The 16876-nt window shown below is 44.2% G+C and overlaps 1 protein-coding gene across 9 annotated transcripts in view; it reads right to left on the reverse strand.

The window, feature by feature from the left end:
- LOC115148976 (connector enhancer of kinase suppressor of ras 2-like) overlaps positions 1-16876 on the reverse strand; it is a 42374-nt gene that overhangs the window by 20002 nt on the left and 5496 nt on the right. For all 9 annotated transcript variants that reach the window (XM_029691357.1, XM_029691354.1, XM_029691351.1 and 6 more), the window contains exons 2-3: positions 10709-10872; positions 7443-7645 (exon numbers count right to left, since the gene is read on the reverse strand). In XM_029691357.1, coding sequence (XP_029547217.1) covers positions 7443-7645; positions 10709-10872 — 367 coding nt within the window. The remainder of the gene's footprint in view (positions 1-7442; positions 7646-10708; positions 10873-16876) is intronic.

Below are 16876 nucleotides of genomic sequence, written 5' to 3' on the forward strand. Positions count from 1 at the left end.
TAATAAACATAGAGTAGCAGCAGCGTAAGGGGGGGGGGTAATGCAAATAGTCTGGGTAGTCTTTTGATTAGCTGTTAAGGAGTCTTATGGCTTGGGGGTAGAAGCTGTAAAGAAGCCTTTTGGACCTAGAATTAGCACTCCGGTACCGCTTGCTGTGTGGTAGCAGAGAGAACAGTCTATGACTAGGGTGGCTGGAGTCTGACAATTATTAGGGCCTTCCTCTGACACCGCCTGGTATATAGGTCCTGGGTGGCAGGAAGCTTGGCCCCGGTGATGTACTGGGCCGTACGCACTACCCTCTGTAGTGCCTTGCGGTCGGAGGCCAAGCAGTTGCCATACCAGGCAATGATGCAACCAGTCAGGATGCTCTCGATGGCTCAGCTGTAGAACTTGTTGAGGATCTGAGGACCCATGCCAAATCTTTTCAGTCTCCTGAGGGGGAATAGGCTTTGTCGTGCCCTCTTCACGACTGTCTTGGTGTGTGGATCATGATAGTTTGTTGATGCAACTTGAAGCTCTCAACCTGCTCCACTACAGCCCTGTCGATGAGAATGGGGGCGTGCTCAGTCCTCCTTTTCCTGTAGTCCACAATCATCTTCTTTGTCTTGATCACATTGAGGGAGAGGTTGTTATCCTGGCACCACACAGCCAGGTCTCTGACCTCCTTCCTATAGGCTGTCTCATCGTTGTCGATGATCAGGTTTTCCACTTTTGTGTCGTCGGCAAACTTAATGATGGTGTTGGAATCATGCCTGGCCATGCAGTCATGGGTGAACAGGGAGTACAGGAGGGGAATGAGCACGCACCCCTGAGGGGCCCCCGTGTTGAAGATCCGCAAGGCAGATGTGTTGTTACGTACCCTTAGCACCTGGGGGCGGCCCGTCAGGAAGTCCAGGATCCAGTTGCAGAGGGAGGTGTTAAGTTCCAAGGTCCTTAGCTTAGTGATGAGCATTGAGGGCACTATGGTGTTGAATGCTGAGCTGTAGTCAATGAATAGCACTCTCACGTAAGTGTTCCTTTTGTGCAGCTGGGAAAGGGCAGTGTGGAGTACAATAAAGATTGTATCATCTGTGGATCTGTTGGGGCGGTATGAAAATTGGAGTGGGTCTAGGGTTTCTGGGACAATGGTGTTGATGTGAGCCATGAACAGCCTTTCAAAGCACTTCATGGCTACAGACGTGAGTGCTATGGGTCGGTAGTCATTTAGGCAGGTTACCTTAATGTTATTGGGCACAGGGACTATGGTGGTCTGCATAAAACATGTTGGTACTACAGACTCAGTCAGGGACAAGTTGAAAATGTCAGTGAAGACACTTGCCATTTGGTCAGTGCATGCTCAGAGTACACGTCCCTGCGGCCTTGTGAATGTTGACCTGTTTAAAGGTCTTACTCACATCGGCTACGGAGAGCGTGATCACACAGTCGTCCGGAAAAGGTGATGCTCTCATGCATGCTTCAGTGTTGCTTGCCTCGAAGCGAGCATAGTAATTTAGCTCGTCTGGTAGGCTCGTGTCACTGGGCAGCTTGCGACTGTGCTTCCCTTTGTAGTCTGTTATAGTTTGCAAGCCCTGCCTCATCCGACGAGCGTCGGAGCCGGTGTAGTACGATTCAATCTTAGTCCTGTATTGACGCTTTGCCTGTTTGATGGTTCGTCTGCGGGCATAGCGGTATTTCTTATAAGCGTCCCACTCCTTGAAAGCGGCAGCTCTACCCTTTAGCTCAGTGTGGATGTTGCCTGTAATCCATGGCTTCTGGTTGGGGTATGTACGTACGGTCACTGTGGGGATGATGTCATCGATCCACTTATTGATGAAGCTAGTGACTGATGTGGTGTACTCCTCAATGCCATCGGAAGAATCCCGGAAAATATTCCAGTCTGTGTTAGCAAAACAGTTCTGAAGCTTAGCATCTGCGTCATCTGAACACTTTTTTATTGAGAGAGTCACTGGTGCTTCCTGCTTTAGTTTTTGTTTGTAAGCAGGAATCAGGAGGATGGAATTATGGTCAGATTTGCCAAATGGAGGGCGAGGGAGAGCTTTGTACGCATCTCTGTGTGTGGAGTAAAGGTGGTCCAAAAAATGTTTTCCTCTGGTTGCACATTTTTAACATGCTGGTAGAAATTAGGCCAAACGGATGTAAGTTTCCCTGCATTAAAGTTCCCGGCCACTAGGAGTGCCGCCTCTGGATGAGCGTTTTCCTGTTAGCTTATGGCCTTATACAGCTCATTGAGTGCTTGTCTTAGTGCCAGCATCGGTTTGTGGTGGTAAATAGACAGCTACGAAAAATATATATGAAAACTCTCTTGGTAAATAGTGTGGTCTACAGCTTATCATGAGATACTCTACCTCAAGCGAGCAAAACCTTGAGACTTCCTTAATATTAGATTTCGTGCACAAGCTGTTGTTTACAAATATACTCTGACCGCCACCCCTTGTCTTACTGGAGGCAGCTGTTCTATCTTGCCGATGCAGTGTAAACTGTATGTTATCTATGTCGTCATTCAGCCATGACTCGGTGAAACATAAGATATTACAGTTTTTAATGTCCTGTTGGTAGGATATTGGTGATTGTAGCTCGTCTATTTTGTTATCCAATGATTGTACGTCGGTAAATATGACTGATGGTAGAGGCAGATTGCCCACTCTTTAGTTCCACCTCCCACACATGCGGTGACCTCACCTGGTTTAAATGATGTTTCTAGGGACAATAGCACTCTCTTCGTCACTCAATGCCTAGGTTTACTTCCCCTGTATTCACATCCTACCATACCTTTGTCTGTACATTATGACTTGAATCTATTCTACCGTGCCCAGAAACCTGCTCCTTTTACTCTCTGTTCCAAACGTACTAGACGACCAGTTCTTATAGCCTTTAGCCGTACCCTTATCCTACTCCCCTACTCCTCCTCTGTTCCTCTGGTGATGTAGAGGTTAATCCAGGCCCTGCAGTGCCTAGCTCCACTCCTATTCCCCAGGTGCTCTCATTTGTTGACTTCTGTATCCGTAAAAGCCTTGGTTTCATGCATGTTAACATTAGAAGCCTCCTCCATAAGTTTGTTTTATTCACTGCATTAACACACTCTGTCAACCCGGATGTCCTAGCCGTGTCCTGGCTTAGGAAGACCACCAAAAACATCCCTAACTATAACATTTTCCGACAAGATAGAACTGCCAAAGGGGGTGGAGTTGCAATCTACTGCAGAGATAGCCTGCAGAGTTTTGTCTTACCATCCAGGTCAGTACACAAACAATTCGAGCTTCTACTTTTAAAAATCCACCTTCCCAGAAACAAGTCTCTCACCGTTGCTGCTTGCTATAGACCACCCTCTGCCCACAGATGTGCCCTGGACACCATATGTGAATTGATTGCCCCCATCTATCTTCAGAGCTCGTGCTACTAGGTGACCTAAACTAGGACATGCTTAACACCCCGGCCATCCTACAATCTAAGCTTGATGCCCTCAATCTCACACAAATTATCAATGAACCTACCAGATACAACCCCAAATCCGTAAACACGGGCACCCTCATAGATATCATCCTAACCAACTTGCCCTCCAAATAAATTTCTGCTGTCTTCAACCAAGATCTCAGCGATCACTGCCTCATTGCCTGCATCCGTAATGGGTCAGCGGTCAAACAACCACCCTTCATCACTGTCAAACCCTCCCTAAAACACTTCAGCGAGCAGGCCTTTCTAATTGACCTGGCCCGGGTTTCCAGGAAGGATATTGACCTCATGTCGTCAGTAGAGGATGCCTGGTTATTCTTTAAAAGTGCCTTCCTCACCATCTTAAATAAGAATGCTCCATTCAAAAAATGTAGAACCAGGAACAGATATAGCCCTTGGTTCACTCCAGACCTGGTTCACTCCAGACAATCTGGACCCTCTCATTCTAAAATTATCTGCCGTATCATCTGAGATCCCCAAAGATTGGAAAGCTGCCGCGTTCCTCCCCCCCCTTCAAAGGGGGAGACACTCTAGACCCAAACTGCTACAGACCAATATCTATCCTACCCAGCCTTTCTAAGGTCTTCGAAAGCCAAGTTAACAAACAGATCACCGACCATTTCGAATCCCACCATACCTTCTCCGCTATGCAATCTGGTTTCCGAGCTGGTCATGGGTGCACCTCAGCCACGCTCAAGGTCCTAAACGATATCATAACCGCCATTGATAAGAGACAATACCGTGTAGCTGTATTCATCGACCTGGCCAAGGCTTTCGACTCTGTCAATCACCACATTCTTATCGACAGACTAAACAGCCTTGGTTTCTCAAATGACTGCCTTGCCTGGTTCACCAACTACTTCTCAGATAGAGTTCAGTGTGTCAAATCGGAGGGCCTGTTGTCCGGACCTCTGGCAGTCTCTATGGGGGTGCCACAGGATTCAATTCTCGGGCCGACTCTCTTCTCTGTATACATCAATGATGTCGCTCTTGCTGCTGGTGATTCTCTGATCCACCTCTACGCAGACGACACCCTTCTGTATATTTCTGGCCCTTCTTTGGACACTGTGTTAACTAACCTCCAGACGAGCTTCAATGCCATACAACTCTCCTTCCGTGGCCTCCAACTGCTCTTAAATGCAAGTAAAACTAAATGCATGCTCTTCAACCGATCGCTGCCCGCACCTGCCTGCCCGTCCAGCATCACTACTCTGAACGGTTCTGACTTAGAATATGTGGACAACTACAAATACCTAGGTGTCTGGTTAGACTGTAAACTCTCCTTCCAGACTCACATTAAGCATCTCCAATCCAAATTTAAATCTAGAATCGGCTTCCTATTTCGCAACAAAGCTGCCAAACATGCCCTCGTAAAACTGACTATCCTACCGATCCTTGACTTCGGCGATGTCATTTACAAAATAGCCTCCAACACTCTACTGGGAAAATTGGATGCAGTCTATCACAGTGCCATCCATTTTGTCACCAAAGCCCCATATACTACCCACCACTGCGACCTGTATGCTCTCGTTGGCTGGCCCTCGCTTCATACTTGTCACCAAACCCACTGGCTCCAGGTCATCTATAAGTCTTTTCTTGGTAAAGCCCCACCTTATCTCAGCTCACTGGTCACCATAGCAGCAGCCACCCGTAGCACACGCTCCAGCAGGTATATTTCACTGGTCACCCCCAAAGTCAATTCCTCCATTGGCCGCCTTTCCTTCCAGTTCTCTGCAGCCAATGACTGGAACGAACTGCAAAAATCACTGAAGCTGGAGACTCATATCTCCCTCACTAACTTCAAGCACCAGCTGTCAGAGCAACTCACAGATCACTGCACCTGTACATAGCCCATCTGTAAATAACCCATCCAACTACCTCATCCCCATACTGTTATTTATTTATTTTGCTCCTTTGCACCCCAGTACCTCTACTTGCACATTCATCTTCTGCACATCTATCACTCCAGTGTTTAATTGCTATATTGTAATTATTTCGCCACTATGGCCTACTTATTGTCTTACCTCCCTTATCCTACCTCATTTGCACATACTGTATATAGACTTTTTCTATTGTATTATTGACTGTATGTTTGTTTATTCCATGTGTAACACTGTGTTGTTGTTTGTGTCGCACTGCTTTGCTTTATCTTGGCCCGGTCGCAGAACGTGTTCTCTACTAGCCTACCTCGTTAAATAAAGGTGAAATAAAAAATAAAAAATGTCTGTCTGCTACCCAGTGAACCGTTTCTGATCCTTAACCTCTGAATTATCTATGGGTAAACTCTCATATGACACCTGTCACGACGCTAGCCCTTTCAGGTAATTGGCTAGCAGAGACGTGAACAACCCCCCTCTCCTGTTAGGTGGGGGGGCAGTTTAACAACTTTACAACCACGTCGTAAATTCCTTGCAGAGGCTCTTGTCTCCCTGACCATGCAATATGGAAGAGAGAGGGTCACAGCAGAACAAAGGAACTCTCCCGCCAAATTCTATTACATCCCAGAGTTTGAGAATTGAACAATATTCCTATTCTGGAGAATGTGTAAACGGTCGGCGGAGAAGCCAGCTACGACCCGGTCCGTTTTGTTTCATGTTGGTGACCTCATGAAAGACAATACAGCCACATTATCTTAACTCTGTTTATACAGGTTCCTCAGTTATGAGGCTTGCATCTAATTATTGTAGAAAATGAATGAGTAAAGATGAAACTATTTGTGAAATGATGTAATGTGATATTCTGTCTTCTAAATGAGAGAATCGTTTTCATAAGTAAACTGATGCTCACTCAGCGGCCACGCCCAAGTTGGTTGGAAATGTTGAACCAACCCCTTCTCTACATTTCTATAAAAGCCCCTATGACGAAAAGTCACCTTAGTTCCAAATAATGGGAGGTCTTGTCCTCCACGTTGAAAGGGCTAATTTCAACTACAGTATACAGGCCAGGAAAAGAGAGAGCTTGCTCCACACGTGAAATGGTATGAACTCTGAACTATTGATCACTCAAGAAGAAGTGAGTCCTAGATTACAGCCTAACAGACTATAGCTGGAAAGGTAGCAAATCTAATACGAGAACACTGACCGACGCGGAAGAATCTCAACAGTGAGATGAACCTTTCAGATCATGTGAACCTCTCACACAAGAATCTACAAAGGACAATGGCGACATCGACTGGGCAAACCAGAGCCTCACCAGATCAACTATCGAAGCCAGCTTCACGTAAATACAATGCATTGCTTTTCCGAATAAGCAATCGTTAGTGGCATATGTATTTATGTGAGAATAGCTTTCCAGGTCCGATAGAGACTCATGTTCCTTGGTCTTCCTTCCAAAACTCCCTTCTCTTCTCTCTGAATCTATCATGGTATAACCAAACTGTTTTTGTTTAGTCCACTAGGGACGGAATTTACTGTTTAATGTTATTATGTATTGTATATTCTGTAATTGTTCAATTAGTTAGTAAGTAAATAATTGAGCCAATTTGTGTATGGATGATTCATAAGTAAAGGCTGGGTTCGTGCAGATAACCAAGAATTTTACGACGTTCAGATTTGTAAGTCGCTCTGGATAAGAGCGTCTGCTAAATGACTTAAATGTAAATGTAAATGAGACTGATATTAGGTAAAGAATAATTAATGACTGATTGACTGCTATTGATATAAAAGATCTTTAAGAGTGGATTCGGGAGATAGCCGCTCTATATAAACTAATACTTCCGTGGTGCCCCAGGTTATTAATGAGTTAATTGTTGCATGATTTAATTCAATCACGTAATCAATTACATGTTAGGTAATCGATTTGATAAAATAGCATGTCATATTAAAGAAGTCAGAGACACGACACACCCTATGGGTTGAGGCAAAAGTAATGCACTACATAGAGAAGTGTGTGATTTGAAAAGCAACCTATGAAAATAGTCTGGGTAGAATAGAGTGTGCCTGAGCATGTATGTGTGTGATTGTGTGTGTACTGTAGCTCATTGCAAATCTCACCTATCCAGCCATGCCAGCAGGCTCTTGGCTGCAGCGATGAGGTCCACCACAGAGGTGAGGAAGTCATTGGGCAGCTTGCGGGCGGCACGGCCGTCATAGTGACCACTGCGACGTCGCCCTGTGATGAAGTTCTGCAGGTTCTTGGCTGAGGCATTAAGCTTATGGGATAGAGTCTTCAGATTCTCTGTCTCCAAACCGTAGTTCTGAGTGAGAAAGAGAGAGAGGAGAGGGAACATGATTTGTTTTGTTTTGGTCGATTCTTGTTGTCGTTATAATTTACTACCGGGATGCTATTGTTATTGTACATGGGATTGTTGATGCTTTCTGTTGTTTTATGTTTCTACAGAACCCTCAGAAAGAGGTGAGGTTGTGTCTCAAAGGGTCTCAAGGGGTTTTACCTTGTAGATATAAATTCCAAACAAACAACAGCAATGTCACAGCCAATATTATACACAATTACAGGAAGTCGACTGCCACAGGTGCATTTCACCAAAGGAGATCTTCAATATAGTGTGTGAAGAACGAGTGCACATTAACCAGTGAGTCACATCCTGTACATGTGAAGGCAACTAAAAGAGAAAATGAAAGGCTACTACCTTCCCCAAGAGTTGTAAATATACTCCCTCCAGCTGTCACCTCGCATGTGTGGGGAAACCAGAACACTCATTATGCACTACCCACAATGCCCCCTATGCACGTGGAGGTCTGTGGGCTTCTGTCATGCCAGTGTCATGACTGTCCTGTGATGATCCAAATAGGTCAGATCAGCTTTGCAATAAATAACTTAAAGCAGACCCCCTCTCACCTGTAAGTGGGGGTTGACACCTCACGTCCTGTTGTAAATCAAGGACAGAACACTCAGACATCCCTCTCCAAATTCACCCAAGGAATGTGCTTTTTTTAACGAAGACTTTTCCAGCCGAAACTCTAACACGTTCAAAAGTAACTACTGGAACAATATTTCTAACATTGAATGTGGGGAGTGGTCAGAGGCGACCTAAAAGAACACTAATGTCATTTGTGATGTCATTAAAAATGTTGTAAAGGAAATAATGTAACTTGAAAAGTATACACACTACATGAATGAAGTTTCCATCCTCTGCCTTGTGTATGCTATATATAAAAAAAAAAGTATTTTTGCAAAGAGCGGGATGTGATTTTAGAAACTGTAAGAGAAAATTGTTTCTGTAACTGTGCACAGTAAGTAGTCACCACCTCCTTGAGTGAAGTCAGAGAGCGTGTCAACCTGACGGAACCGCCCCTTTTGAATGAACTGTATAACATTATTAGTTAAGAATTAACATATTAGACCTGAAAGACATAGCGCTGCAGCTCACGTTTAAAGTGATTTGAACTCTGAATCTCAACACGAGGTAGAGACGATGAAGTTACCTCCCGGACAATCACTGCTAGCTGTCCTAAGTAAAGTATCTAGAAAAGTGAACTTAATTGGGACCACTCTACTACTCTTTTCAAGCCATCGTAGTACGCTACTCCCATTACTCCACTGGGAACCATCAACACGGCTGGCTAGCCTATCTTCTCGCCCTCTCCATGTCTTTTGTAGCATGCAGCCATATTGTTGTCAGTCGCTAGGGACCTGTTTCTAATGTATTGTGTATGTTTATCCTGTGTTACCATTTAGTTAGCTAGTAAATAAATAATTCAACCAATTTGTGTGGTACTGAATCATAAGTAAGGCCCAGGTTTTTGCAGATGCAAGGAGGTTATGACTGTTCAGAATGATGATATGATACGAGGTTATGATTAATAAGTTGATTATTTATGGATGTGATAGGTAAAGACCTTTAGAGTTTAATTTGGGAGATGGTTACTCTTTAAAGAACCGCTCTCGTGGTGCCCCAAATCCTAATTAGTTAATTGTTACATAGTTAGTTGATTAGATAAATAACAGTCATCAGATTAATGAAAGTAAAGTCACAACACCAGGGTTTCTTGGATGGGGGCTGGCCGATGAGTAATCATATTTAATACAGCATGCCTGACGGACTGATTTAACCAAATCCCAGTTACATAAGGGGCTTTGGGAGTGAAGGCAAGGCTTACCCATATGGCTATGGAGGATGAGTGGGCTTCAGATAACATCTGTGACCTCTGTCTCCTAACTCTCCGTCCCCTCCTCTCTATCTCCTCTCTCTCTACATCACTCCTTCCCACTCTCCATCCCACCTCCTCTTTACGCATCACTCATTTCCCTTTAGTCCCATTAATCTCACCCACTCAATCTCTGCTCGCACTCTCTATCTTCTCTTTCTTCCTCTCTCTCCCCCTCTTTCTCTCTATCTGTTCTATGCTCTTGGTCATCACTCTCTATCATCCACGTGTCACACCCACCGAAACCACCCTAGAAGCTGATGTGTATTGTTTTGTGTCTGTGTGTGGGGTGGTGTGATTGTACAGTATGTGTGCATGTTTATTTTCTCTGGAATCAATTACAGTGAGTGACTATCCCTCCATCATACAGAAGGACCAGTGGAAGTTAACTGACAAACAGGGAAATTACCTGGTCTAACACAACACTATCAGCCTAAATCAGAAGTTTACCCAGCTGTGAAGGTGGCAACTACTAATTATCAATAATCAGAAAGAAAATGCTACCTAAGGGGATTATAAAATGATATGTCCTAAGATTGACACAGACGTCAGGCAAAACAAAACATATAAGATTGAACAAGAGTCTGAAATGCTGTCAGAGCAAAATGCTTCAACATATCCTAGCACTGCACTCGTAAGCTGTAAAGACTCTTACAGTTAAGCACTATCCCCACCAGCTGCCTGTCTGACCTCTATAAAAGGGGTCTTCACTATGTCCAATTTTTTTTAAGAAAAACAGATTAAACACCAAAGCCTGACTTCCTAGACAGATTAAGCCTAGGCTTGGACTAAAAAGCTACTTCAGTTGGTGAGTCTCTGGATGGTTCTCTGACTTTCGGACTTGATTCACACTCTTTGGGGGGTTCATGGATCCTCTGGATGAGTCATTGAATCTCTGTATAAATCATAGATTCTCTGTATGATTCATGACTCCACACAGCCTGGTGGTGACTCTAGAAAGGAATACATGACTGAATGAAGGGGATGGAGGACTCACCAGGACACAGCCCTAATCCCTGACCAGCACCCCCTGACTCCATCATGGCTACTCACCACAGCACAGAGTAGATCCACAGCCTCCAGGATGAGCTCTAACTCTAGCTAGCCCTAATCCCTAACCAGCACCCCCTGACTCCATCATGGCTACTCACCAGAGCACAGAGTAGATCCACAGCCTCCAGGATGAGCTCCTGGTGTCCGATACGGGACACTCCCAGGTCCTCCAGCTCCTGGTGGGTGATACGAAGCAGCTGGTCTCCTCCCACCTTCTCCCTCTCAAACGTCTTAATGTACTGCTGCAGACAGTCATCCAGCCCTGGAGAGAGAGGAGACGAGATGACGCGGTGAAAACTAATTACAAAGGGAAATATTCATTCGATAAATGGATTTGTTCTGGCTCACTCCTCTCTGCTCCTGTCTGCTACTACCTCATATACATCTATTGACGTTTCATTGAAAAATATTTCTGGTAAGGAACTGTAATAGCATATAACTTTGAGAGACAATATAATATTATTCAAGTTACAATAGTCTTTGTATCAACTCCATCCATGCAGCTTATTATGACCAACTAAGGCCAATGCAGGCAGTGTGTTTCAGATGTAGCCCCAACAACCTCAGTCCCTTCCAGACATCAGTCTAAATATTGTGTGTGAAGATGTTATGTTATCTAGTCAGGGCTGTGTGAAGAAACTCCCTCTTATCAGTTCAGCTCTGCAGTCCTGAGGGGTTTACAGTGACTCAATCGCTTCATCTTGTCTCTCTCTCGCTCTCTCTCTCTTTCTCTCTCTCTTTCTCACTCTCCCCTCTTTCACTCTCTATCTCTCTAAGTGTGTGTGTGTGTGTGTGTGTGTGTGTGTGTGTGTGTGTGTGTGTGTGTGTGTGTGTGTGTGTGTGTGTGTGTGTGTGTGTGTGTGTGTGTGTGTGTGTGTGTGTGTGTCTCTGCGTCTCTCATTTCTGGGCTTTGAAACTGTAGCCTTTGAGTGTGTGCCAGTGCTTGGTTTAATACAAACTGACACACAGAGATCTCAAAGATGAACACACGTGGCAGAGCTGAACATAGTGCTGTTCTGGGCACAGCTGAACAGACATACATTCACAGCCTTAGCCAACCATAGGCAAGCTTTAATCCCCCACGTTACACAGACCTCCACGGATGTCCAACAAATTACAATGGTACATACAACCCACACACAATCAACCCTTTCCCCCTACGCATACCATTACATACAACCTTCCTCCTATTATTAACAGAACCGACACACGTCATATATTTATTAAGACCATGACATTCAAACACTCACAGCATTTACTACATACATACAGCCCACTCATAACCAACAGTTGACAGAGGCCTGTCATGAGTAAACATTTAGTCCCACATTAAACCCAATTGACACACAGCATCATCCTTCCATTCTTCCAGAGGAGGTTTTCAAATTGATCCTCCCATCCTACTGGCATACAAAAACAGAGATGGCACCATCTCAGTGATCCTCTCTGAAAGCTTTAATTCACAGCTGTACAAACACCATCAGTCACTGTCTGTCTAAGTGTGGACTCAACACTCACACACAATTTCTCCAGCACTGACACAAACTGCTTACAGACACACAGTACTGTTACACGCACACACACATCATGCTGGTTAAGTGTGCCTTGAATTCAAAATAAATCACAGACAGTGTCACCAGCAAAGCACCCCCACACCATAACACCTCCTCTTCCATGCTTAACGGTGGAAAATACACATACAGAGATCATCCGTTCACCAACACCGCATCTCACAAAGGCACGGCCGTTGGAACCAAAAATCTACAATTTGGACTCCAGACCAAAGGACCAATTTCCACCGGTCTAATGTCCATTTCTCGTGTTTCTTGGCACAAGCAAGTCTATTCTTCTTATTGGTGTCCTTCAGTAGTGGTTTCTTTGCAGCAATTCGGCCATGAAGGCCTGATTCACAAAGTCTCCTCTGAACAGTTGATGTTGAGATGTGTATGTTACTTGAACTTTGTGAAGCATTTATTTGGGCTGCAATTTCTGAGGCTGGTAACTCTAATGAACTTATCCTCTGCAGCAGAAGTAACTCTGTGTCTTCCATTCCTGTGTTGTTCCTCATGAGAGCCAGTTTCATCATAGAGCTTGATGGTTTTTGCAACTGCACTTAAACTTTCAAAGTTCTTGAAATGAGCCGTATTGACTGAACGTCATGTCTTAAAGTAATGATGGACTGTCGTTTCTCTTTGCTTATTTGAGCTGTTCTTGCCATAATATGGACTTGATCTTTTACCAAATAGGGCTATCTTCTGTATAGCCCCCCTACCTTGTCACAACACAACTGATTGGCTCAATCGCATTAAGAAGGAAAGATATTTCACAAATGAACTTTTAAAAAGGCACATCTGTTAATTGAAATGCATTCCAGGTGACTACCTCATGAAGCTGGTTGAGAGAATGCCAAGTGTGTCATCAAGGCAAAAGGTGGCTATTTGAATAATCTCAAATATAAAATATATTTTGATTTGTTTAACACTTTTTTGGTCACTACATGATTCCATATATGTTATTTCATAGTTTTGATGTCTTCACTATTATTCTACAATGTAGAAAATAGCAAAAATAAAGAAAAACCCTTGAATGAGTAGGTGTTCTAAAACTTTTGATCGGTAGTGTAGGTAGAGGCAAAGTGACTATGCAGAGATAATAAACAGAGAGTAGTAGCAGCGTAAAAAGGTGGGGGGTTAATGCAAATTATCCGGGTAGCCATTTGGTTAGCTGTTCAGGAGTCGTATGGCTTGGGGGTAGAAGCTGTTAAGAAACCTTTTGGATCTAGACTTGGGGCTCTGGTACCATTTGTCTGAAGTAGCAGAGAGAACAGTCTATGACTAGGGTGGGTGGAGTCTTTGGCAATTTTTTGGGCCTTCCTCTGACACCGGGCGGTGATGCAACCAGTCAGAATGCTCTTGATGGTGCAGCTGTAGAACTTTTTGAGGATCTGAGGACCCATGCCAAATCTTTTCAGTCTCCTGAGGGGGAATAGGTGTTCTCATGCCCTCTTCACGACTGTCTTGGTGTGTTTGGACCATGATAGTTTGTTGGTGATGTGGATACCAAGGAACTTGAAGCTCTCAATCTGCTCCACTACAGCCCCATCGATGAGAATGGGGGTGTGCTCGGCCCTCCTTTTCCTGTAGTCAACGATCATCTCCTTTGTCTTGGTCACGTTGAGGGATAGGTTGTTATTCTGGCACCACACGGCCAGGTCTCTGACCGCCTCCCTATAGGCTGTCTCATCGTTGTTGGTGATCAGGCCTACCATTGTTGTGTCGTCGGCAAACTTAATGATGGTGTTGGAGTCGTGCCTGGCCATGCAGTCATGGGTGAACAGGGAGTTCAGGAGGGGAATGAGCACGCACCCCTGAGGGGCCCCTGTGTTGAGAATCAGCAGGGCAGATGTGTTGTTACCTACCCTTAGCACCTGGGGGCGGCCCGTCAGGAAGTCCAGGATCCAGTTGTAGAGGGAGGTGTTTAGTCCCAGGGTCCTTGGCTTAGTGATGAGCTTTGAGGGTACTATGGTGTTGAATGCTGAGCTGTAGTCAATGAATAGCATTCTCACGTAGGTGTTCCTTTTGTCCAGGTGGGAAAGGGCAGTGTGGAATGCAATAGAGATTGCGTTATCTGTGGATCTGTTGGGGCGGTATGTAAATTGGAGTGGGTCTAGGGTTTCTGGGATAATGGTGTTGATGTGAGCCATGATCAGCCTTTCAAAGCACTTCATGAATACAGACGTGAGTACTACGGGTCGGTAGTCATTTAGGCAGGATACCTTGGTGTTATTGGGCACAGGGACTGTAATACCAACATGCTGGAAACATGTTGGTATTACAGACTCGGTCAGGGACACATTGAAAATGTCAGTGAAGACACTTTCCAGTTGGTTAGAGCATGCTCGGAGTACATGTCACTCACCACCTTCCGGAGACACCTGAAACCCCACCTCTTCAAAGGAATACCTGGAATAGGATTAAGTAATCCTTCTAACCCCCCCCCCCCCCCCCAAAAAAAAGATAGAGATGTACTATTGTAAAGTGGTTGTTCCACTGGATATCATAAGGTGAATGCACAAATTTGTAAGTCGCTCTGGATAAGAGCGTCTACTAAATGACGTAAATGTAAATGTAAATGTAATGCCCTGTTAATCTGTCTGGCCCTGCGGCCTTGTGAATGTTGACCTGTTTAAAGGTCTTACTCACATCGGCTACGGAGAGCGTGATCACACAGTCGTCCAGAAGAGCTGGTGCTCTCATGCATGCTTTGGTGTTGCTTGCCTCGAAGCGCGCATAGAAATAATTTAGCTTGTCTGGTAGGCTCGTGTCACTGGACAGCTCATGGCTGTGCGTCCCTTTTATAGTCCGTAATAGTTTGCAAGCCCTGCCACATCCGACGAACGTCGGAGTCGGTGTAGTACGATTCAATCTTAGTACTGTATTGACGCTTTGCCTGTTTGATGGTTGGTCGGAGGGCATAGAGGGATTTCTTATAAGCGTCCGGGTTAGAGTCCCGCTCCTTGAAAGAGGCAGCTCTACCCTTTAACTCAGTACGGATGTTGCCTGTAATCCATGGCTTCTGGTTGGGGTATGTACATACAGTCACTATGGGGATGACGTCATCGATGAACTTATTGATGAAGCCAGTGACTGATGGGGTGTACTCCTCAATGCCATCAGAGAATCCCGGAACATATTCCAGTCTGTGCTAGCAAAACAGTCCTGTAGCGTAGCATCTGTGTCATCTGACCACTTCCGTATTGAGAGAGTCACTGGTACTTCATCTCAAGGACAGTTGTGTCAAATAGGGACAGACCTACTTACGTTACACACACTACTTTCGCACACACAGACACACAGTGTTGTTATACACACTCACACTCACACTCACACTCACACACACACACACACACACACACACACACACACACACACACACACACACACACACACACACACACACACACACACACACACACACACACACAGCATGGATCTCATCTCAAGGACTAAATAGGGGCAGACCTACATGGCACAGCCTGATGTTCACGGCTGTTGTGGTGAACATATTACCATCATACTGTTGCCGGTCATTGGTAGCCTACCAAACTTGCTAACGGCCTGGTACTCAGCACTCTATTGTCCCTCTAATCACTCTGACATCAATGCAAATGTTATTGAAAATCTAATCAAACACTTCATGAGAGCCCATGAGCTCATGTTGTGCAACATTTCTATAGGCTATGCAATTGTGGGAGAAACATAGTGATGGCCGCTAATAAAAAGATGGGGATCCCATCAGCTTTCTATTGGCTAGGCCTACTATTTTTATTTCTCAACTTTCCTAATATTAAGCACATTGCTTATATTTACCACATGACTATAGCCTACCTGGCTGGCATGAAAATAATAAAATAAAATAAATAATAAAATAATCCACGGGGAAAAGCTTCCTCCATTCGCTATTTAAATGCATAGATTACATGTATTTTTTCCACTGCCCGTTTCGATACAGGTGCATGATAATGGTCCATTATAAATCAAAACAAATGTCACACATATATTATTTAGCATGTGTAAAAACAAGATTAAATCAAGAAGTCTGATTGGTGATAATTCTAGCCTATCACTTGAATTATATATGATCATTTGTGAATGATGCCCAGCATAAGAAACAATGCCTTTTTTTGCGACTTATTTTAAATTATAGTCGCACACCTCTTGTAGCCTAGCCCATATGCCTACATGTTTTAGGCCTATGGGCTAGGCCACTAAAGTGGCCAAATAACTTAAAATTAAGAACATTCATCTGCTTTACAGGGGGTGTAGAGCCTAACTGGCATACATAAGCAGCGCGTGAGTTTCAAGTTTGGGAAAAATACTTTTCACCATAAAACATGCACCTTTATAATAAAAGCATGACATGCATAATTGCATTTGCGGTCACTTTTGATAATGGTGTTTTCCCTAATGGCACATTCAGGTTATAGCCTACTATCATGTGAGATTTGCTGCGTTTATAATGCGAAGAAATAGACGAATAGTTTATCAACATTTTAAGCTAAACGTTCTGATCTGTTGCGTCAGTCACATTGTACAAAAAACGTTTTTTTATGCTAGTGGTTATATTAATTTGTGATTTATTGCATCCCACAACTGTCCCAGACTATGTTTAGAATATTTAATTCTCACACAGAATAGAATAGGTAAACTTTTGTACAATGGGGGATAGTAGATTGACATAGGCTATTGCTTTTGCTGTTCGTTAGG

Source organism: Salmo trutta, chromosome 15 (assembly GCF_901001165.1).
Source record: "Salmo trutta chromosome 15, fSalTru1.1, whole genome shotgun sequence".
Lineage (NCBI taxonomy): Eukaryota > Metazoa > Chordata > Actinopteri > Salmoniformes > Salmonidae > Salmo > Salmo trutta.